General features: G+C 40.0%; 1 protein-coding gene across 1 annotated transcript in view; it reads right to left on the bottom strand.

The window, feature by feature from the left end:
• Lsamp (limbic system associated membrane protein) overlaps positions 1-23,486 on the bottom strand; it is a 622,510-nt gene that overhangs the window by 44,075 nt on the left and 554,949 nt on the right. The window contains exon 4 of the mRNA XM_050149096.1: positions 4,688-4,822. Coding sequence (XP_050005053.1) covers positions 4,688-4,822 — 135 coding nt within the window. The remainder of the gene's footprint in view (positions 1-4,687; positions 4,823-23,486) is intronic.

Below are 23,486 nucleotides of genomic sequence, written 5' to 3'. Positions count from 1 at the left end.
CATAGTGATATAGTTGCTATATTTCTACATTAGGAGTCAGAAGATATAGGCTTGATTTCCCTTTGTCTCCATTGACACCTCTTTCCTTAGCCCTTTATCTATGAATGCAGATAATGACATCTTATTATCATGTAAGGTGTAAGGAAAATACACAAAACCATATGCAAAGAGCACAAAGAGCACTTTTAGCATCTAAAGTACTAAAATTAATTGCATTAACTGCTTTTACCATGATTACTCTCTTGTATGTGGACGAAAAGTTACCATGTTAGACCTAGGAGTCTTAAGTCTGCCATACACAAGTTCTTTGGCTGTGTCAGAGAACATTTATACTCCATGTCTGTGAGAGAAGAGGAGTGGCAAGAACATGAAACTGAAGAATTGGGGTTTGGAGAGGAGATGGAGGATCTGCGAAAGGAAAATAATTATGATTAAGTATATTCCATGAAATTCTCAAAAAATAAGCGAAAGTGTTATTTGGAGAAAGTAAGATCGGCACAGAGACTGGCTGAGTGTTGCCACAAATACCTCGAGATTTTGCTCTTCCACAAATACCTAGAGAAGATCTTACTCTACACCGAGAGGTTATTTTCCTAAGATTTCCTCATCAGGTGACTTTTGAATCAAAATACTGCAGAGTCTGGTGAAAATACACATTTAGGAGCTAGAGAGATTGCCCAGTGGTTACATATATGCTTGCTGCTCTTCCGGAGAATCTGAGTTCAGCTTTCAGTAGCCACCTGGTGGCTTATAATTGTCTATAACTTTAGATCCTGGGCATCCCATGCCTTTGGCCTTTTGGACTTGGTAGGTGCTCATACACACGTGTATACCCAACAGGTATCTTCAATCCTGCTTGCCTACCGTGAAGCAACTTCCTTCTGCTTTCTCTAAATCAACACACATTATGAGTAAGAGCTGTGGAAATCGTGTCTTATGTCCACCACCATTTCTACAGGGTGAATCAGTTAGTTCTAGATGTAGAGTTGGGTGAACAGGAGATGGAGAGGAAAGAGAAGTTATAAAGGGTGACAATGTGAGCCACTCAGAGAGAACTATGCCCTGGCAGAAGGTGGGGACATTAACATGTCAGCTGAGGAGGGGGAAGAATAAGATATAGAAGCAACCTTTAGGAATTTCTCTACAACTAGGAAAAGCTGTCCCCTCTAGGCTGAGTCAGACTAAACCCAGCAGCCTGCATTTACTTAACTTTGCTATGTGACGGATACTACCCGGAACTTATTGGTGCACGGTGGAAGCTGGAGCTGAGAGTGTGCACTTAGGACCTGCAAAGAAGAGGTAGTGTATCCTCGTGATTGACATCTGAAAGAAATCTGTGGCTACATGAGACTCAGAAAGGCAAAAGTCTCGTCCACTGCATACATTTCACTAAGCTTATTTAATGGCAAAGATTTTGAGCCAATGATTTAGCCTTCTATAGGTGCCAGGACCTCCTACCACTTAGAAAATGGATGTTGCATGTAAAATGGCTATGTGTAATGATATAGACCTACCGCAGAGGCAGGCTATCTGAGAGAAATAAAAAGGTGCGGCTACAGAATCTGCTGTGAGCTCCACGGGTGAAACTGTTATGTCTCCCTTCCTTACTGTGCCAGCCTTTATGTGTCCTGCACAAACATCTGTTGGTAACTGAGTAAACGAATCAATGTGTGGCAATAGGAAAGTTACCAGTGCTAAGATTGCCCTTTTTAGTGGTATCCAGGGTATGTTCATTATGATAATCTCTCCCACCGGTAGTTTTCTTAGGCATCCTGATTGCCTGGCCTAATCCTGAAGCCTCTGGCTTGGAAGGGAAGAGAACTCAGGTTAACAAAAGAAGGAAGGTTCGGATAAGGTGACAAAAGGTCTCCTGGCTGTTTCTGTCAGTGAGAGCATGCTTCTTTAATTCAGTCCCGTAAATCTCATCTACTTACGCGATGCAACCAGAGGTACCATGACTTATTTGAGCTGGTGTGGCAACTGATTTCACATAGATGCACTCTATGAAGGTTGGAGGGAAAAAGGTGATTCCAGAGGAATTTGAAATTAGAATTTTTTCCTCTGATGTGTAGCCAGAACCATTTATTTCTAGTGTTTGGAAAACTATTAAGAAGTTTTATTTTGAATTTTCTACCTATACCTTCAGTTAGCATTGGCTGAATAGTTTTACAGGGCCAGGCACATTGTTGTTCCTCTTGGATAGAGCACATTGGGTGTTTAATTGAACTCAACATGTCCATGTAATCTGTTCCAAAATACTTTTTGTGACTCTGCAGGCTCTGTCCGTATTTAGCGATTCACTCATCACTGGCCAAAGCTCATATTCTAACCAAAGTTTTCTTGAAAATTATCAGTATTTTTCCCATTCTAAATTACACTTTGGGGACAGTGGAAAGGGAGCAATGTCAGACTAATTGCTTCAATAATAACAGGACCCAGGCGGCTAGCTTTGATCTTGGAAACCATCTACAATCCAGACCACTTTGATGTTTCATACAATGGAAGCATAAATATTTTCTATTTACTACATGATTGGACTTTCAGAAACCTAATTAAGTTGAAGGTCAATTAAGAGAAAATGAAATCTTGACTCCAAAAGTCAGAGCAGAGGTGGCAGATGATAGCACGGCTATGTGTGCACAAAAGAAGTTAACTAACCTCATTATAAACTTACATAAACAGCCAGAGAAATTGCCTTTCATGTGAAAAAAGGACCTAAAGCATTTTATAACATTGAGATCATTAATGCGTCTTTGAAACACACCCAGTACTGCAAAAGAATAGTAACACTGGCATTTCAAAACTCTATTACTAAAAAAATTGGAGACAGCCAGGGATAAAAGCACTTCACAGCTCATCAAATGTAGCCCCTTGCTCTTCAAAATGAGACCATAAACGTGTAGTTCAGTGCTGTGTCTATTGCTTTCCCTTAGGTATACTTCCAAGTCTTCACTGCCCATTTCGGAAAGCTGAAAGGCTGGCTGGAAGGGGCACAGGGGACCAGGGCATTCCAGCATAGGCTGAGCTACCTTAAGCAAGATATCTGAACTCTCTAAAGCCCAGTTCCAAATGTCTACAGCAAGACTATAGATGCTTATCTCATTGGATTACCTTGAGATAAAATAACTTGCTTAAATTCCTAATAGGAAGCAGCGTGGAGCATTCCAGGTAATTGAAATGCCTCCCTCTCCTCTTCTTCCTTGGCAGGTTTGGGCCGTAAAATCAAACAGACCTGAGGCTGAACCACTTTTCTTCCATTGGTTTTTGTGTTGCTTTGGGTAGGTGATTTCCTGGACTCAGGCTTTGGCGTCTTTTTTCCTTTTTTTCTTTGTGGTGCAAAACAGGGTTTCTCTGTATCCTTGGTTTTCCTGGAACTAGCTCTGTGGACCAGACTGGCATCAGACTCACAGAGATCCACCTGCCTCTGCCTCCTGAATGACAGGATGTGGCCACAGTCTGGCCTCAGGCTTGTTTCTTAAGTTTTAAATTGAAGTTGATTAGATTTACTCTTTCAGGGGTATTAGAAGACTAGAGAACATTTATCCCGGTGCTGGCACATAGGCAGCAGCATGACAGTCATAACATGAAAAAATATAATTCATCGTGGCCTAAAATACTCTTTCAGAAGTGGTATAAATTATTTGCGCATGTGTATGTGCGTGCGTGCGTGCTTGTGTGTGTGTGTGTGTGGGGGGAGTGTGATCTGTGTGCATAGATGGAGATAGGTGTGTATAAAGGGTATGAATGTGGTGACACACAGGTACACACAGAGAGAAGTGATAGATACGGATAGATGGATAGATGGATAAATAGATAGATGATAGATAGATAGATAGATAGATAGATAGATAGATAGATAGATAGATAGGAATACACGTCAGAATAGCTCTCTGTTCTCTCATTAGTCCCAATTATGTGGTATAGGAACTTGAATTTGAATGCTCTTTAAGGACACTGCTAATTGAGTCAGATAAACAATTTTTTCTATTCCTTTGCTGGGTGACACACATCTTATAGATCCCCTCTTAACTCCCTCTTTCTGCTTTGAACTACATCTAAGAAACCTTTCATCTGACAAGTTCAAAGTATGCCCACTTACCTATGCATCTTAGTAAAATCTTCATTTCTAATGCCCAGGCTTTAGGAGAAATAGATAACCAAAATTAACTTATCAGGCATCCCCGTTAGCCATCAGGGACACACAGTATCTGACCAAATGAGCTTGAATTTGTTCCCAGTGCCAATTAGTTAAATAGCAGAGGATAAAATATAATCTTGGGGCTATTCTCTTCTGACAAACAATGCATTAAGATAAAAATTCCAGCTAAAGTAGATAGGGATTGCTGCTTTTCCCAAAGTAATTTGACCTTGGTATCCACAGACTCTACAGCAGTGACTGCCAGAAACTTGAGTGGTGTCTGATCATGTTTTCTTAATTTCACAGTCTGAATAAAAGACCATGGCTCTTGTGAAATGTATCAGTGGTTATATTTAGAATCAGAAGAGTTGATTTATCAAATTCAAAGGCCAAGTCTCGCCCTTGGAAGTGTCCAGTGTATAAATGTGCATCCCTGGCCAGAGGAAGACCTGCTTGAAATGCTAGGAGCTTTCGATAACGGAATCTGGAGAGTTCTCTCGAAGAGAAGGTGCGCCCTGAGCCTGGAACACCTGCTGCTGTTGTACTTACAGTTCACAGTGACCTTGACTTGTTTGACGTCCGCAGAGGAGACCTCATTGGCAGCCTTGCACTCGTATTTGCCTGACTGCTCCCTAGTGATGCCGAGGATCTCCAGATATTCTTCTTCTCCTTCAAATTCTCTTCCTGAAAAAACAGACAATTGCATGATTTTTTCTAACTCTAAAATATGCTGCAGACTGCTTCTCTCCCCCCCAATTTTTTTTTTTTAAAAAGAAACAATGAATCAGAAAGGTTTTTCAATAATTTGACAACATGCTTTGTCTGAGGTCAAATTCTATAGACACAGACCCCAAGAAAAAGTTTCTTCTGAACTTGATTAAATACAAAGTGTTCTGGGGAAAACCAGGTAGAAAATGGGGAAATGGGAGCTGGAAGAGAATGAAGCCATACAAAGTTATGACGCTGGGTTAAATCCCCAGAAGCAATGTTGACTCTGTTCTTTGAGGCCTTTGGGGACCACACACGTCCCTTTTCAATACTGTCCTTATAACAAGAAGACAGGAGTTCTGAGTGCTGACACATTCATAATTGTCGGTCATTGATGAAGTGTTTGCAACAGGTAGGGGCAGGAGAGCATGAATCACCAGAGTTACTCATGAGACACTGTTATCATCCTTACATTATGAGTTTTGCTCTTACACCACAGTAGCTATTAGAAAGAGAATGACTTGCTTGTGACAAACACCAGTCTTCTGATTATATGAATCTTGTTTTCCATAAAATTGATGTGCCGGGACTGGAAAGACGATTCAGTATGAAAGAGAGCTTGCTGGTCTTTCATAGGCCTCAAGTTCAAATATCAGCACATCATGAAGCTCACAGCACCTATGACTCCAGTTTCCAGGAATGCTTTCCTCTGGCTTTTATAGGCACTCCCACATACGTGTTGTGTGTGCATGCATGCACATCACACACACACACACTTAAAAATAGATATAATATAAATCTTTAAAACTAAACCTTGTGCTAATTTTTGTCTTGATGCTATGTTGTCTTTTTGATATCACCATCCAGGCTTTCAAGCCTGTGAATGTGCAGCTGAGGATGTGTTTGATGATAGACTCTGCTACCAAGTCCGAGTGTAGGGAACTACACACCTGTTGAAATAGGAGCGGGAGGGCTGCGTCCCCGGCACCCGGCCGCCTGCATGGCCCAGAAATAATTACACGGAAACTGTATTCTTTCAAACACTGCCTGGCCCATAAGTTCCAGTTTCTTATTGGCTAGCTCTTACATATTGTTCTAACCCATTTCTAATATTCTGTGTAGCCCACGAGCTGGCTTTCCAGGGAGGATCTTAACCTGTGTCTGTCTGGAGTGGGAGAATCATGGCGACTCTTTGACTCAGCTTCTTTTTCCCACAATCCTGTTCTGTTTTCTCCACCCACCTAAGGGTTGGCCTATCAAGGGGCTTAGGCAGTTTCTTTATTAGTAAGAAATCACTCCCACATCACACACCCATGAAATTAACTATTGGAACTGAAGACAATTTACAAAATTGGGTGTTTTTGTTTCTATAAAGAAAAACTATATAGGAAACCTTTTAAATTCTCTTATGGAACCTAATTGATAAAATAAACATTTTTTTTTCTTGAATAGACTGAAAGAAGAAAAAAGTTGGGGGCATTAAAGGGGAAAAAAGACAGTGGACAATAAGGTTGGGCAACAGAGAGAACTTAGCTAGTTTAGAGAGAAGATTTGTGACCTTTAAATTCTACATCACTTACTCACCCAAATGCACAATTCCATTGCACACTGGGTTAGCACAGAGCAGCTGGGAAGGGTGTTAAAACAGTCCTGCCCCCATAGTGGAATCTTGCTCCTCGTCATGCTACACTAAATGGTACCAATTAATGATTCTGCTCAAATGCCACAAGCTGTTCCTTTCCTAAAAAATCCCCTAATGGCCAAATCAACATAACATCCATCCAGCGTGGACATGAACTCTTTGTTTCATTATGTGAACCAAGCTTCAAATCTGCTAACTAGACTTCCAGCAGAACACAACTGTTAGGAACACTAGAAGCTTCAAATCCCTTCCAACCACCGACCTTTGAGAAAAGTAACTTAAACAGGGAATAGACAGTAATAATATAAAATAATTTGGTTTGGATTAGTGTATCTTGGGTAGCACATGTTCATGGTGAAAGTACTGCACCGTTGCTCTAAGATGTATCTTGGGATGTTTTTTACAAATGGATAATTTCTGCCTGTGTTTCTTCTTCTCCATCTTCAAGCATGTATCCAGACAGGAATCTATATTCCAGATGTAGAATGTAGAACATGTAGACTGTATGAGAGGTCGCTTGATTGAGTCTAAGAGTTATGATAGAGTATAACAAGAAGTAGCTGTGGAATAATCCTTCTGTACATGATGAAAATGTATTGCTCTCCTTGTTAATACGAAGCTGATTGGTCGATAGCTAGTCAGGATTTTCAGTATAGAGAGACTGCTGGGAGGAACAAGGGCTGAGTCTTGGGAATTGTGAGTAGATGCAGAGGGAAGCAAGATGAACGCACAATATTGAAAGAAGGTACCGCCACATGGCAGAGAGTAGATAAGAAATATGGGTTAATTCAAAATGTAAGAGTTAGATAGCAATGAGCCTGAGCTATAGGCCAACATTTATAATTAATAATAAGTTTTTGAGTGGTTATTTGGGAGTAGCTGCTAGGACACAGAGAAACACTACCTATAAGAAGTGTTAAAGATGATGATAGAATTTCTCAGATTTCTCCTCTAGCCTTCTTCCACACTCACAAACCTAAGTCTTAAGTGAGTTTGGAATCTTCAGTAAGAGAATGAGAATTGGCATAGGCTTGAGAATGGTTGAAACATTGAGTTCTTTTCAATCTTCATAACATGTCAAGAAAAGGAGGAAAAGCCATGGATCCCTTCCTTACATTCTTTTTCATTTTATTTTTTAAAGAAATAAGCCTGTTATGGGAGAGAGATATTTTGGACAGTATTCACTCAGGCTTGACTAGTTTGAGAAGAGGGAAATCTGAGGGTAAATACTAAAAGAATGAAAGAAAATAAAGCCATATTTACTGGATTTAGGTATAGAATTCTTATACATCAAATGCACATGTTAGTTAATCTAGTTTATTTTCCTGATCAGTGGTCAATAAATCAGATCCCCACTAGAAAAACTTTCAGTCTCATACCTGTAGAAGAACTTCCCCAATATGATGTGAGAAGGAAAGGGGGGTTTTCTTTCCATGATAATACACAAAAAGAGGTATATTTTCTTTATCCACCCATGACAGCCTCCCCCATTCTAATGCTACCTCTATTTCCAGAGTGTAACACCTGGCTAGATTCTCATTAGAGTGGAGAAGTTCTGGTAGAAAAAAGTACATGATTTTCCCCTCATTCAACCAGATTTTCCCTCCTTCAACCAGGCTGATACCCATTTACAATATTGGATAAGACCTCTGTATATACTTTGTCTTCTTCCCTTTTCTTTCTCCTGGATCCTCTAGTTGAAAGTCAGGCATTTCTGGCATTCTTGCTATTATATTCTGCCTAAGCCCACAAGAGGATTACCTGTCATTATATCTATGACTTCACTCAAGAATTTCTCATTAGTTCAGAGTAATAGGACAGGAAGCACAGGTCTTGCCAGAAATTCAAAGTTCCAAATTGTTAGCCTCCTGGGATCTTTCTTACGCATACCCTCCCTATGAACTTGCATGATGTTTGCCATAGATTAGGAAATCAGTAAATGCTTACTAAGATAGTTTGATACTGGTTTAATAGTTGGCTCTTCCACAATTTGAATGGTAAAATTTAATCTACAATTTGATGCAATTTGGAAGGACAATCTTGAGGAGATGATAAGAGTATGAGAATGGGCCCCTTCATAAGGATACAACAGGCTTCCTATGAACAAGTAAATGAGCCCTCACCAGACAGTGCATATGCGGGCATGCTGATCTTAGATTCCCCAACTCTAGAACTTTGAGAAACAAGCTCGTGTTGTTTGTGAGCCACCTACAGTTTTTCATTATAGCTGTCCTGATGGGCTGGGTCACAGCTGAACAGAATTAAGCAAGAGAAGCTGGTACTGGAGATAGTTATAACACCTCATTTAGCTCAAGAGAATGGATGGAGCTAAGTATGGAGGCCATCATAAAAGCTATTCCTTTTTAAAGATCCTAAAAGAATACTACTTTGCGAGTGGGCAGAGTATGCTGCTGTTAAAGGCTAGTCAGGGACATTGCTTGTTATGTCCTGAGGATGTAAATGCTACGTGGAGTCACGGCTTCAGTAACCAGCTGAACCCCTGCAGACACAGGCCTGACAAGATGCCTCTCCTTTTGTCTCAGCAACTGCAATTCTTGTTTTAAAGCATGCAATAAACCACATGAATTGTGAACCAGGAGATACTAAAGTGCGATTCTTAGTCTCCTGTGCTTTTCCTTTGACTCGTTGTGTGTCTTCCCACGGAGGCAGGGGCTCCATCAGTCATACTCTGTAGCTACTACCCACTGAAAGAGTCCCTCATCATTTTCTGTCCTTTCAAAAATTTCAAATGTCTGAGGTCCAGAAGTGAAGTCATTTAAACTCTGGAGAACTTGCCCAATAGCTGCTAATTAAATCTTTCCTTTAGCCCAGTCTGTTACTGTCTGCCCTGAATAAATTTTGCTTAAAATGCCAATCTCAACATTTTTGAATTTTAAACATCTCAACCACTTTGCTCACTCTATTGGGTGTTATGTTATTCTGGTGTCTGCTGTTTAGTTTACTACCCTTTGCTTTATTTTGCACTTCTGGCAATAATTCTGCTCTAGGCCAAATAACTCTTTGTTTTCTTCACTGTCTCTACTTTTCACACTCTTGCTCCCCATTAAGATGGTCCCCTTTCGTCTCTGTTTATTCAAGGTGTGCATTATTAGTTCCTTTAATAGGTCCTCAAGAGTCAGAAAGAGGAGGCCAGAGCTAATGGCAAGAGGAAAGCATTCTCTTTGGTGTTCCCCAGTGTGGAGGCCAAGCAGCTAGAAATAACACCTATCAGAGGGTACCAGGTGCTACGCTGAGGACAATATCTGCTTTGGTGAAATTGAGTTTACAAGGTCAACTAGTCCTTGTGAGCACGCAGTCATTTGCAACTAAATCCACTTCTATGGAGCTCTTTTTCTTTCTTCTCCCTCTTCTTTTCTTCCTTATTTTCTTACCTTCCTCTCCCACCCCCTTACACACACAGACAGGGACAGAGAGACACAGAGACAGAGAGACAGGGGGTTGGGAGAATTATTAAATTGAATTCTAATATGAAAATTCACTGGACCTCTAATTAACACAGTAGGCTCTTCTTGATTTTTTCGTAGGATATGACAACTTTTCTTCTGTTAGACATAAAACAGCACATTTTAAAGGCCTTCTACTTCATTACTCATTAAGAGATTTATAATTTTTTTTTCTTTATTTGAGATTCGAGAAGTGCAATTCATGAAACTTGATAAATGTGTTTTATGGGTTTTGCAGTGCAGAATTCAGAGGACTCTTGTCTGTTTCGAAATAGACAAATCATTTATTTTTGTGCTCCAAGAAGAGTTTTAAAGCAATTTATCAGATTAATCTTTCATTAGGAGAGAATTGTTTGAAACGGCATTCCCTTTACTCACCTAAATTTGAATATTTACACATAAGTGGTAAATATTACATTAGCTATAAAGAGAAGCACACACAGAGTTTAAGGAAATGCAAAGTACTAAAATTTATCTCGTGGGGTATGTGAATATTTGTGTTTATGCATCTGTGTTTGGAGATGAGAGTAATGGCAGCAGAGGCCAGCTTTCAACTTCTACACACATACACAAAAGGAAAAAGCATCATAAATCAATGACGCCGTTTGAAGCTTCCTGGGTGGACTTCAACTGCTGTAACAAGCATCTGTTCAAGTATCTGTTCTTACAGTTTCTTTTGTGCTTTCATGTGTATATTCCTGAGGACATGCCTATGTGTTCCTGTTTTTATTCCTTCTCTATATTTCTACACTACACACCCTACACAAAAATATTAAGAAAATGAAGAGGGAAAAAAAAACTAACAAATCGAAGGATGCCCACACGGGGATTTTGCTTATATCTCCAGTGTGTTTCTCTCTGGATCCTTTTAAGTTTTTGTTTCTCAGCTTCATATTCCATCTGAGAGATCCTTTGGTATTTGACAATGCTGAGATCCTCCAGGGGAAACCGCTTCTCATCCCCACTTTTCAACTTGGCAGGGAATGATGAATGATGGGAGGCAACAGCAATCAAAGCAGACAAGGAACATGGTGGTGCATTGAAGGAAATGAAGAAAAACCAGCAATCGTGTGGAAGAGATCCATTCAAGAATATTCTGAGGATGTGTTAGACAAATGGACGAAAGAAAAATGAGCTCCCTTGAGAGGTATTGGACCATTAAGATGTTTTAATTGGGTGGACAAGAAGGGGTGGGTTACTCCTATAGAACCAATGTTCCTTATTTGAATAGCAAAACACAATAGTGGAATATACAAATTGGCTTCCTCCCTTCTGCATCCCCCAAGAGTGTAGTCAGAAACCAGTGACAAGTATGAAGCCAGGAGACTCTCACAATTGTCTTTGCCTTCATGAATGAGCTTGGACTAAATAAGAACACCCCAGATTTTATTCTCTTGCATCCAGACAGACCAAGTTAATTCCTATTTTCATTTTTGCTTACACACACAATATCAGCTAGCTGACATTGTTTAAGCTCAGCATCCCAGGTAAAGTCACCATCTACACATCCTTTTCAATTCTGGGTCTTGAAATTCTTTGCTGCATGCACACTAGTATACTGACAGTGATACTTGGTGTTAGAATGAAATCGAGATCTTCTATATTTATCTCTCCATGGAATATATATTATATAATGTGTGCTATATATTTTAATATAATAATATTATAATACACATATATTATATATTATATATATATGTGTGTGTTATACCCATGTTGTGCATTATATTAAGAAGGAATAGCTGATATTACCTGATGTAATAAAATGTTGGACCCTATTGACAGTTGATGAAATAGTTCAAATTTGAGGCAGGGGTTTAAGTGAGAAAGCTTCAGAAGACCTTACACAAAGCCGACATAGTTAGCACATGAGAAGACACTGTTAACAAAGAGGAAATTAGAAAGCCCAAAGGTGAGGCTGAAACCGGCTGGAGTCATTGGCACAGATACAGAGTTGTTCTAGCGCGTCTGAGGTGCCCTGTAACTCATTATAACACTGAAATACACACCCCTCGATGGAGATCTAATACACTGAGGAGTGCTGAGGATGTAGGTCAGCAGTAGAGCACTTGTCTGATGTGTTTACGGCCTTGGATTCAATCGCCATGGCAGTCAAAACAACAAAGAAATACTGCTATTTTGGTGTTGGAGAGATGGGCCAGTTCCTAAGGGTCCTTGTTGCTTTTGCAGAGAACCTGAGTACAGATACTAGCATTCATGTTGAACAGGTTACAACCACCTTTTACTCCATCTCCAAGTAATCCAACACCCTTTACTGGCCTTCATGGGCACCTGCATCCATATGTGAATAGAAGCATGCACACACATGTGCAGGAACACACACACACACACACTTCAAAATAAAATAAATCTTAAATCCAAGATGCTAATGAGACATAGGATGTATGGAACTGTATGTAGAGCAGCATATACCATACATCAAGTGCAAGAAAGACAGAGCTATGAAAATTGCATCCAAAACCCCATGTATGTGACCCAGAGCTCTATCCTTTTACATTGGGCACCGTAGAACCATCAACCCTTACTTCTGTTCAGGTTGGGTTCCTTCTTTGGAAGTGTATTTTTCCCTAATAAAGTCTCTCACTTTATTTGCTACTATCCATTTTTTTTCTGACCAGTTCTTTATTTTGGAACTCCCCCTAAAGGTGCTCACTGAGCCCAGATATCAGAATGGGTGTCAAATGAGATGCTACTTAGTACTTGCTTCAGAACAAGCTGCTAATACATTGAGCAATAATATTCAATATATTTTATATCAAGTCATGATATCCCTAACATCACTTTCAGATATGGGACACAGGTTTAGAGTGGTATAGGAAGTTGCCCAAGTTTATAATGAAACAAAGGGCTGATGTTTAAACCAGATCTGTGGTGTTTTGAAGTTCAAGATCAGAATTAAGTACAACATTCTTTTATCATTTATATTTTATCATTTTACATTGTTGAGGGAAGCTATAGTTTGCTTAGTTCATAGTTTTCCAGAATCGTGTGAATTTCTTCCTCCAGTGTATAAAATAGGAGGGTGAGTTCAGCGAATTAGGGGGTTATCAAAGCAATGAATGGAATTCTGCTAGAGACACACAGAGAAACACACAGCCCTCATCTGTACACTTCACTTAACCTCTTTGCTGAGAGAACCAAACAAAGCAGTAAGTGTGAAAAATGGCATTTGAAAATTTGGCCTTGCTCATCTATTTTTAGAAATTCCCCCATTAGTGTTAGAAACCACTGGCACATGAAAATGCCAGCACTAAGCAAAGAAGCCCTAGAAGCCTCGAGCAAAGGATTTACCATTGGCAAGGAGATTCCAGGGCAAATGAATTTTCTGGAAGTCAAGAGAAAAACACAAGGGTCAACTGGGCAACCACAAAGGAAGTGGCCTTCTTGCTTAAGAGAAGGAGGACCTGTGTGACAGCACTCGCAGATGTGAGGGACTGCATGGGTTCTGATTTGCTTCATTCAAGCATTCACCTGATTATCCTGCTCCCACAGGGTGCCTTCCTTCTTCCCTGACCTCTTCTCCCTTGCATGCCTTTCTCTCTCCTCCCCATTCATTTCTTAGTCTTTCCTCCCTTCTTCCCTTCCTCCCTTCTTCCCTTCCTTCCTCCCTTCTTTCCTCTCTTCCTCTTTCCTTTCTTTTTTATTTCATTCCAGAGAAACATGTTTTTTAAATATAGAATCTCGCAAGTCTCATTAAAACTCCATTTACCTGAAGTCCTTTACATAACAACATCATTTTTTCTTTTTTTTTGTGTATGTGCAAGTGTGTTTTATACATGCATGGATGTGAGTCTATGCACGAACTTGTACACATTTGTGCTTGCAGAGGCCAGATGAAGACATCAGGTGTCTTCTTCAGTCACTCTCCATTTTATATGTCGAGACAAGGTCTCTAATTTGAACCCAGAACTTTTTTTCTTGTCTAGTCTAGCCAGCTCTTGGAATTCTCTGTCCACCTTTAGAAAGCTAGAATCACAGGCTGGCTACCAGGCACAACTGGCATTGGGTAGCAGGGATCCAAACTCCAGTCTTCATTCTTGCAGGCCACCTCCACAACACAGTAGCCTCATTTATTTTTGCCACTTGCTTCTTGGCACTGTGATAAACCTTTATGTGATTGCTTTGAAAGTGAAGGGATGTTTCTTAAAAGATGTCAAAAAAGTCCCCATAATTATTTTTGAGTGGCTTCTGCTTGCACTACCATGGTGAGAACAATGCCAAGGTGAAATCTGGGTCCAAAGAGAGGAAGTGGGAATACCATCTATGAGGGCAGAAAGTAAGAATTTGGGTCACATACTTCAATCCTAACTGGTTGAAGTATTTACAAAGATTTACAAGACTTCTTCTTCTTCTTCTTCTTCTTCTTCTTCTTCTTCTTCTTCTTCTTCTTCTTCTTCTTCTTCTTCTTCTTCTTCTTCTTCTTCTTCTTCTTCTCCTCCTCCTCCTCCTCCTCCTCCTCCTCCTCCTCCTCCTCCTCCTTCTTCTTCTTCTTCTTCTTCTTCTTCTTCTTTCTCCTCCTCCTTCTCCTCCTCCTCCTTTTTCTGTGAAGAAATGTATTCTAACCACTTCGTGCTTGTTGGAAGCTGTCTTAGGGTTTCTCTTGGTGTGAAGAGACACAATAACCATGGCAACACCTATAAGGAAAACCTTTAATTGGAGCTGTCTTATAGTTTCAGAGTTTTAGTCCATTATCATCATGGTGGGAAGCATGGCAGACTTGGTGCTAGAGAAGGAGCTGAGAGTTCTACATCTGGATCTGTACACAGGAGGAAGTGAATGACATACTGCTCACCACTCGAGTTTCTGAGTCTTTGAAGCCTACTCCATAGTGACACACCTCCTTGAACAAATCCACACCTCCTAACAGTGCCAATCCCTATGGACCTATGGGACCATTTTCATTCAAACCATCGCAGAACCTAATAACTTCCTGGTACAAATGCAGCTGACATCACTTGGGGGAATAAAACAAGGATGCTTTTGTAGATTGGGATGTTTTATTTCATCGATACAGTGGGTATTGGTAGGTCTGTGGTCTTCTCGGGACATCCTGTGGAGTGGTGTATCATCCATAGTTGCTTGAAAATCTCAAGTTGCTGTGAGATTCTGGATAAAAGTGGATTTAAATGCTAAGTTTCTAAACAATGGCAGCTGAAACCAGTAGAAAAGAAGATGCACAGCACCTGTCTGATGGATCATAGCTGTGGTTTACGTGTGCTTTGAGTAAGCTCCCCAAGGAAGGATTTGTGTCTTAGAAAACTTGGTTTCCCATGTGTGGACATTAGGTGGTGGGAACTGTAAAAGATGTGGTTTAGCAGGAGGTAACTGGGTCATTGGAGCACTGTCCATGGAAGGAATTTCTTACAGAATCTGGTTAGTTTTTTTTAAAGGAGATTGTTACAGAAAAGCAAGCTTAACTCCCTCTCTCTTACCCCATGAGCTCCCTTTTGTACATGTTTTCCCATGATGCTATATACTATGGCCTGATATAATCAGGGAGGTTTTGCAAGAGGCATTGAAGTGTTGTTTGGATTTTGTTCTCCAAAGCGGCGAAAACTGGAACTAATACAAACTTTATATCATAAAGCAATTTCGCTCTCCTACCTCAGCATCATCATTAAGCATGCAGTACAGAAGAAGCAAACAGTTAAAATTGGATAAAAAAGGAAAAAAAAATACTTAGAAGAGTCCTTTGGGAACACAATAGAAGTGAGAATTCCTGCGGATGGTGATTGTGTGCAAGATTACATTGTAATGGGGTGGGGAGTGAGGAGAAGATTTAAGTTGCTGGACAGAGGCAGCAACAACCAAGATCTTTTACCATTGTCATCAAAACGGCAGGGGCAATACTCGACCTGTTATTAGCGATTCTGCCACGGCTGAGGATTAAATATCAAGAGAGATGAGAGCAGCAGTTGCTGTTTTCAAGAGTCACATAAATCAATTGGCATTTTGTTAGTGAGTGTGTTAAACCCAGCAGGGCAGCTGCACTGTGGAAGCTCAGCTAGGCAGAGTCCTGGAGCTGCCGAAGAAGCTTTTGAAATGCAATTAAAGCAAAGCAAAACATGACCACCCTTTCTGACCTCTACATTCCTTCTTTACAGGTCTGGATACTAACATGTCACATTTGAGTTCACCCCTAAATTCCAGAACCTTTTCTGGGACAGACTCATTGCTGCATGAGGTGTTCGATCCAATTTAGAGAACTATTCTTGCTTAACGTCAATACACAGGCAATGAAAAGCGGAGGCGAAGGTGGGGAGTATAGAGCAGAAAGAAAAATATCTATCCATGAACTAACAGATGTTTTTGTGGTTTCCAGTTAACATAGAGTGGACGACCTTTGGTAAGGCTCAGGGGTCACTGTAACAATAATGAGGGCTCTGGCAATTAGCGTCTTCATTTTATACCAACATGTATAAGCTGGCGGTTGCCTTAGCTAGCGACATTCATTTGGGGTTGCAGGCCTGTGCCTGCCTACACCTTTCATTTTCTTCTGGGGATTTTTAAACCTTTCGATGCAGCAGGTGGATCACAGTTGGGGAGGAGCCTCATGAGTGCACATCTAAACCAAGTGGGAACAAAGAGGGGAGCTGCTACCTGCTCTTTAAAGCAGTTGATGGCCCAGACCGGGCCAAGGCACGAAGGAAGGCTATGAGGCCATTGGGCCAAAGTCTAATAGGAAAACAGCAGCTATTTGTCTCCACTGCTATTTATGCTTCAAGCGCTGGGCAGGCTGTCAGAGCAAGTGGGGTCGCTGAATTTACTGCCTTTCAGATTACCGCTACAGTCTCCAGCTTGACAAGTCACTTCATTTAAAAAACCACAGTGTGCGGATATTTCTTCTCCTTCTTTTTAAATAAAAAACAAAGGGAGAAAAAAGGCCACCGGAAGTTTCGGTAGCTGAAATGAAAGAAGTGCACAAGATGTTCTCAGCCTGACACATGGATACTGGAAGGAAGTGGCCACCCTTACAGGCTTCTCGCTAATTAAATTGTGTAGGGAGCAAGGAGCCAAAGCTATCAGACCCACTGTGGACTGGGTGAGGGAGAGGGATAGTATGTGAATCTGTTGGGTATCGTACTTAAAGGCGTTTATAAACAATGGGCTACGAACCAGAGAGAACTATACCTGTTCTCTTGATATTTCACTCTACTTTTCTCTGAGGCCTTAAATTCTGGGGAAAATAACTATAAACAGAAAGAAGAAATCAACTATCCATTGAGTGAAGGATATAGAGATGGGCTACCTTGGAATGTTAAATAAGATTAACTATTCAAAGTAGGATTCTTTAGAATATAAAGGCCTGAATAGTTAGATGCCGGTTTGAAAGTTGTGAATGGGATATGAGCACAGCTTCTTAGCATTAGCAGTCATCAACCAGTGTCTACTGCTGTGCTCCTGCCCATTGGTAAACCAGGAAGTATAGACAAAGAAATGCGCCATCTACTGCTCCCACGGAACTTACATTCTCCTCAGGGTCTCAGGAAGGTCCTGAATTTAATTCACATAGAAATAAAGGAAATGATGGTTGTCATGGCTCACATCTGCAATCCCAGCACATCTGGATGACTGAGGCAGGAGGATCACCACAGGTTTGAGATCATCTACACCCACTGATCTAGATTGTTTGAGCAAAAGAGTGAGTCCCTGTCTCAAAAACAAAACACCAGAGCAGCAGAAAACAAAGGAAATGCATTCAAGGCTTTGAGACTAGAACTCGAACTTTAATAGTTTTAAGACCGAATTGTATCTTAAATGCTTCTATTTACAAATTAAGCTTTTGTCTGATTCTGTCTGTTTTTTGTTCTATATTATTTTTATGTCTTTTGTTTATCCCTCTGTCTATATGTGACCACTTTAATTTTCTTGCTTTATAATATATTTTAGTTGCTGATATAAACAGTCCCTTTTCAGCATTTCCCCTACCGTTTCTACATGTTCATTATTTTATAATTCAAAAGTAAATATTTGGTAACTTGTATTTGCTTATGGTCATTTTGTAGACTAAGGTAGAGGAGATTCTTTTATTTTTTTTGCAATCTTGATTCTTTCGATTTAGGAATCAGTTATTATATTCACACCACAATTATTTGTCTATCAGTTAGCTATTGTTTCTAAGTCCAAAAATTTGCATTAAGTTTATTTTGATATTTTTATTTCTAAGCCATGTGGCTCTTTCTGCTGGTCCTACTTACAAAAATCACGGTTGTGTATTATAATTGGTAAAATTATAATTTGTAACTGAGCTGCCCCCAAAAGCTCTTGAGTTGACACCATTGTCCCCCGCAATGTTCAGACATGGGGCTTTGGGAAGGGATTGGATTATGAAGACTCTGACTTCATTATTACATTAGTCCTTGAACCCATGGAATTTGAGCTTTCTGGGGCTTTTCCTTGCGGTAGGAAATGTTAGAAGTGGAACCGGTTGAAGGAGATGGGTTCCCAGGGGTATTTCCTTGAAAGAGATGCTTGCCACCCAACCCCTTCCTCTCATTTTTGCTTTTGGCACCTGCGAGGTAAAGGGCTTTGCCCCACCACACCCCATTCTTTTCCACCACAGTGACAACACAATGAAGCCAAATAAACATAAACAAATTTCTGAAACTGAGTTCCAAAATGATCTGCTCTTTTCAAATTTTGCTTCCTCAATCTTTTTGTAGCAGCAACAGTAACAAAGATGATGTTATAAACAGCCACATATTGGGTTGCCTTCTAGTCCCACTGTGGAAATTATTTTTGAAACAATGGGTTATTATATTTGAAACAATAACCACAACAGTATTTCCATTTTATGTACCAAAGCACATTTAGATGGATCAAAGGCCATCTAAATTAAAAAGAATCTGTAAGTATATTAAAAGTCAAATCAATAATACCTTGATTAAATTGAAGAAGATAGCATCTAAATAAAGTATGAAATAAAAAGCCACAAAAGGAAATTTATTATTTGATCACATAGAATATAAACTTTTTTCCATAGTATAAAACTTTCATAAAAATATACAAATGACAGAATGAAGGACAGATTTGTGATATCTATGACCCAATGGGATCACATTACTTATAGAGCTAAATCTTCAACCCCAGAAGGATGTCTTGACATTTTGGGGAAGTGTTTGGCCACATCTCCTCTAGCTACACATCTTCTTATGGACCAGTGGGTCCAGACCCATGCAGTGATGTTCAGAACACCAGACGCACCTACATTCTTAGGAGAGGACATGCCCTGCTTTACAGCCATGCAATGTGATAGCACATTGTAAGAATGACATTTGCAAAAGCATCAGGAATAATTCCTCAAACATGTCATGTGAAGGAATAAAACAGAATGCAATCTGAAGGTGATGACATTACAAGGAAACTATACACAGGAAAATTAATCTCTCTTTGCCTAGGCCTGTAGCTCGCTAAGTCCTAAAGCAAACTAAGAAAAGGATCATCACAAAGTTTTTACCATCATGCCTTGTGCTTACTCAGTGCTTTGTGTTCTTGTTTGCACAATTAGTTTATGTACAGTTTAGTTCATGTAATATGTAATACTATGCTACCTAGTCACACTGACAGTATAACATTATCTATAATATATTCTTTAGACTTACAAATTCATGTTCACGCAGAAACAAATATCTTCATATACATAATTTTTGATGCACTTGCTCACATGTGAAGGATAATGATGATTAAGTAGTGCTGTCAACAGTTTTATTTATGGACCATAGAACTGTTAGTGACAGAAGCCTGTGGCTAAAATCTTCCTTACACTTAGGGTCCCCCCTCTTTCTTCTCCTCCTCCTCTTCCTACTTCTTCTAGCTTTAGACAGGGTTAAAATATGAACCTTACCCTTCATCTTCTCTCAGGGTCACTATCATTGTCTCTTTGAGTCTTAGAAGCTGAATAGCTTTAGGCAGAAGTCTCTGAGCCTGCAAATTTTCAACTTGAATATTTGAAGGAAGATCCAACCTGAGTTTCTTTAATGATCCAAATGACAAGTCTTATAGGAAATGGTAGGAGGTGGATGTAGATAAAATTCACTCCTTCCTAATTCATTTCTTCTTTAATATATTCTTAATCCCAGAAAAACTCAGTGTCTTGCCTGACTCACTGGGAACTTCTGAACTTCCCGATTGGCTTAGCACCTCCTCCTTCAGGAGGTGATGCTGATGTTCATGAATCTCAAAATTGTCTCCTCATACAAATACAATTAATAGAGTCTATTTGGAGAACTTTTATAGATGGAGAGAGCAGGTGATAACTAATAAATAATTACCATAGGATCATATTGGGCTTATGAGTTTTCCTTACTATATAGCATCGCAACAGAGCACTTACGTGCACTCAAACATTTATTGGCATCAGAGAAAAATGCTGTTGTGTGAAAATATCTCAGCCCTGTGCTAAAACCATTTTAATCTCAGTCTGGGTAGCTGACCAGTCAGCTCACTTGGAAGTTTGCAGCTTCACCTTGTATCCCATTTCTATCATGGGGACCTCGCTGCAGCTACACAGAGTAAGTGCCCAGACATTTCACTGAGAATGAGTTTCATTCTAGATCCTGTCAGATGCCTGTTTAAGACAGTTGATAACTGCAAAGCCTATCTCCTCGGATACCACTCTCCATTTATTTAAGAGTTGCCGAGTTCTATCCAAGGATCCTGTATTTAGAATGCAAGTCATTTGGACCGTAATTATTTCAGCCCTTCCTAGAAACGGCGCCACTGAAGTGAGACCACAGCTTCTCTATAAAGATGATGAAAAACATTACCCCTTTGAACACATTTTCTATGAATTTCATAAACTTCAGTATCTTTTCTAGGGCCTTGCTTTGTAGCTTGTATTAAAAGACTGATTCAGATGGCTCCAGAAAGAAATAAAATCACTTCAAATATTTTTAAACTATAATTAACTTTTAAAATTAAATATAGCTACTTAAGTACTTTTCTTTTGCTTTCACTTTAGAGAAATTATGTCAGTGTATTGCCCAGATTGCAAGCACACTGTCAGCGTATCTCGGGTTCCTGTCAATGTGCTTCCCAGTGTTTCTAAAGGGGTCCATGAGCCACCTACATGGGGATCTCATAGTTGCTTCTACATGGACACTGTTGGGCCTTTCACAGATGTACTCAGAGGCTCTGGGGTGGCTCCAAAATCCTCCCGATTTGAACCATCTAGGTAATGCTCAGGTACTCTGAGTTTGATTTTACTATCTATCTGACATCTAGATTAACTTTTGGGATTTTTTTTTTCCCTCCAAAGAGTCAGACTGCCTAGGGTTAGGAATCAATGTCTTTTTTTTTCTTTTTAGGGTCAGGGAATTTGAAGGAAGAAAAAAAAATATGAGGGAAACTCATCTTTTTTATTAACTTCAATTCCCTTCCCTGAACTAACAATTCTGTCTCCACCTGTTGCACACAACTTTGTATCTCACAGACGGCTGCCACATGTTCATTTTGTTATTCTTGTTCTTTCTTGACACGTGAAGAAAGTAAAGTTCAGGAAAGCAGGAGTTTTTGGAATGTCTCACAGATAGAAAGGGGTCTTGATCCACTACGCAATGTTGTCATCATCTTGACTCTGGTTTGTAATTGATGTCTGTCTTGTTTACCTGTTCTAGATATTAGGCTCTTGACAAAATCCAGTGCTGTGCTCTGTCCAGCCTGGAACTCAAAACATGTCTGGGTCTCGACTTCTAACAGTTGGCTGCTCTTTACTTTTTTCTCAATGCCACACTTCTTTTTGTCTAGCCTGGTATGACCAGGAGATTCATAGGTCACAGAAATCATAAAGAACAGACTATTTATATACAGAATAGGACCAGAAAACACACATCTACTTTTTGTGCCCCATTATACATGTTTTTATCCCAGAATTATTTTTAATGGGCAGAGAAGCTGTTAGCAAACTTAGAAAACAACATAGCTAGCAGTTGTCCTTCTCAGCTATAGGAAGATGTTCTAAAAGCAAATTGATTTGTAAACAGTTTCAAGATTTCTTTAGGTTATATAGGATTCAGAGCTGACCCATCTGCACCCGGTACTCCAGATATATGGTTATAGAAATTACCTGTGGCCAGCCCGGGCTACAGGAGGCAACTGAGAAGCTGTCTGTGTGGAGAGACTTGTCAGATTGCCAGGTAGGATAAGTTTCATCAGAGATATCAATCTTTAAAGCTTAATTATTTTCCCATTAAGACTCCTTTTGCACTGCAAATATTAATGCAAGTGGTTGTACCTTTTATCAGCAATGTCTTAATTCTCAATTAACAGCTAAGGGATTTCTTGGCCTGCAGGCAATCAGGATGGGTACTTGTGGAATGGGTTCTGGGGAATGAGGGAGAGTAGAATGAAGAGGCTCTGCTGGCAGGAAGGGGAGGGCGCAGATTCAGATGCCACAGGTTTTTTTAATTGAGCTTTACAAATGCCACATTTTAAACAACTTATATAAATATTTGGGGTAACCTTAGAAAATCATTCTTACCAATGAGGTATGATAAGAAATTATCTGCAGGTGTAGATACAAGGCCATCATACATAATTTATGCATATATACATAATGTATACGTATATACAATTTACATATCAGCCTTGAAATCAGTATAAGGCACACTAAAAATTATTTGACGTAACACTGGGTAGAGTTTTGAGCTTGCTGATACATATGTTGATGAGGACAAAAATGGTACAGTTTCTCAAGACAATAATTGGGAAAGTTCCAACCAGGAGGTCTTGTAATACATTGAGAACTGTAAAACTGCCAGACTCTCAAATCTTCTCATCCTCTGCTTCCTTGTGTAGTAATTTGAAATATGTTTGTTTCCAGAGGTTGAACATAATTATAGTTCAACATCATATGCTTATGCGATTTCAGGTTTATGATCAAAGCCTTACAGTTTCTGGGTGAATGAAGTTTTAAGCATCTGAAGCCATCCCTTTTCAGTAGATGATGTTACCTTGTGAGAAACTTCGCAGTCTGCTTAGGCAGCAATGTGTGGAGGGGCAAGAGAGTGATCACTGGAAGGATGTGAAGACAGGGCAGGGAGAGGAAGAGATAGTGACGCAAATGAGGTCACAGAACAGAGCATAGGTGACAAAGGAGAGCCATACCAAATCATACCACAGGGAAGAATGAGATCTGAGAGAAAATGCTATGACCCAGAGTCACACATCTCTCCCGAAAAGTAGGTGGACCAAGTACACAAGAAGAGATGTTTGCTTGGGTTGGCTGATCTTAAACTATAGGAACAGCACATGCTATGCAATTCATTTTGACATGTCATGTAATACTCATACTAACAAGTGATCATCTGATGTTCTACACAGAGGAGAATAAGTGACAGGCTACAGATTTCATTTACTGGATACACAAAAGCATCAACTTCACATAGACTTGGACAATGCAATAAGCTTCTCTTTTTCTTCTCCCTCTCCCTCTCCCTCCCCCCTCCCCCTCCTTTTTCCCTCCTCCTCCTTTTCCTCCTCCTCCACCTCCTCCTCCTCCTCCTCCTCCTCCTCC

Source organism: Alexandromys fortis, unplaced genomic scaffold (genome assembly GCF_014885135.2).
Source record: "Alexandromys fortis isolate MF-2015 unplaced genomic scaffold, M_Fortis_MF-2015_v1.1 scaffold_4, whole genome shotgun sequence".
NCBI lineage: Eukaryota > Metazoa > Chordata > Mammalia > Rodentia > Cricetidae > Alexandromys > Alexandromys fortis.
The sequence above is the reverse complement of the archived record's forward strand: the minus strand, read 5'-3'. Positions and strand labels throughout refer to the sequence as shown.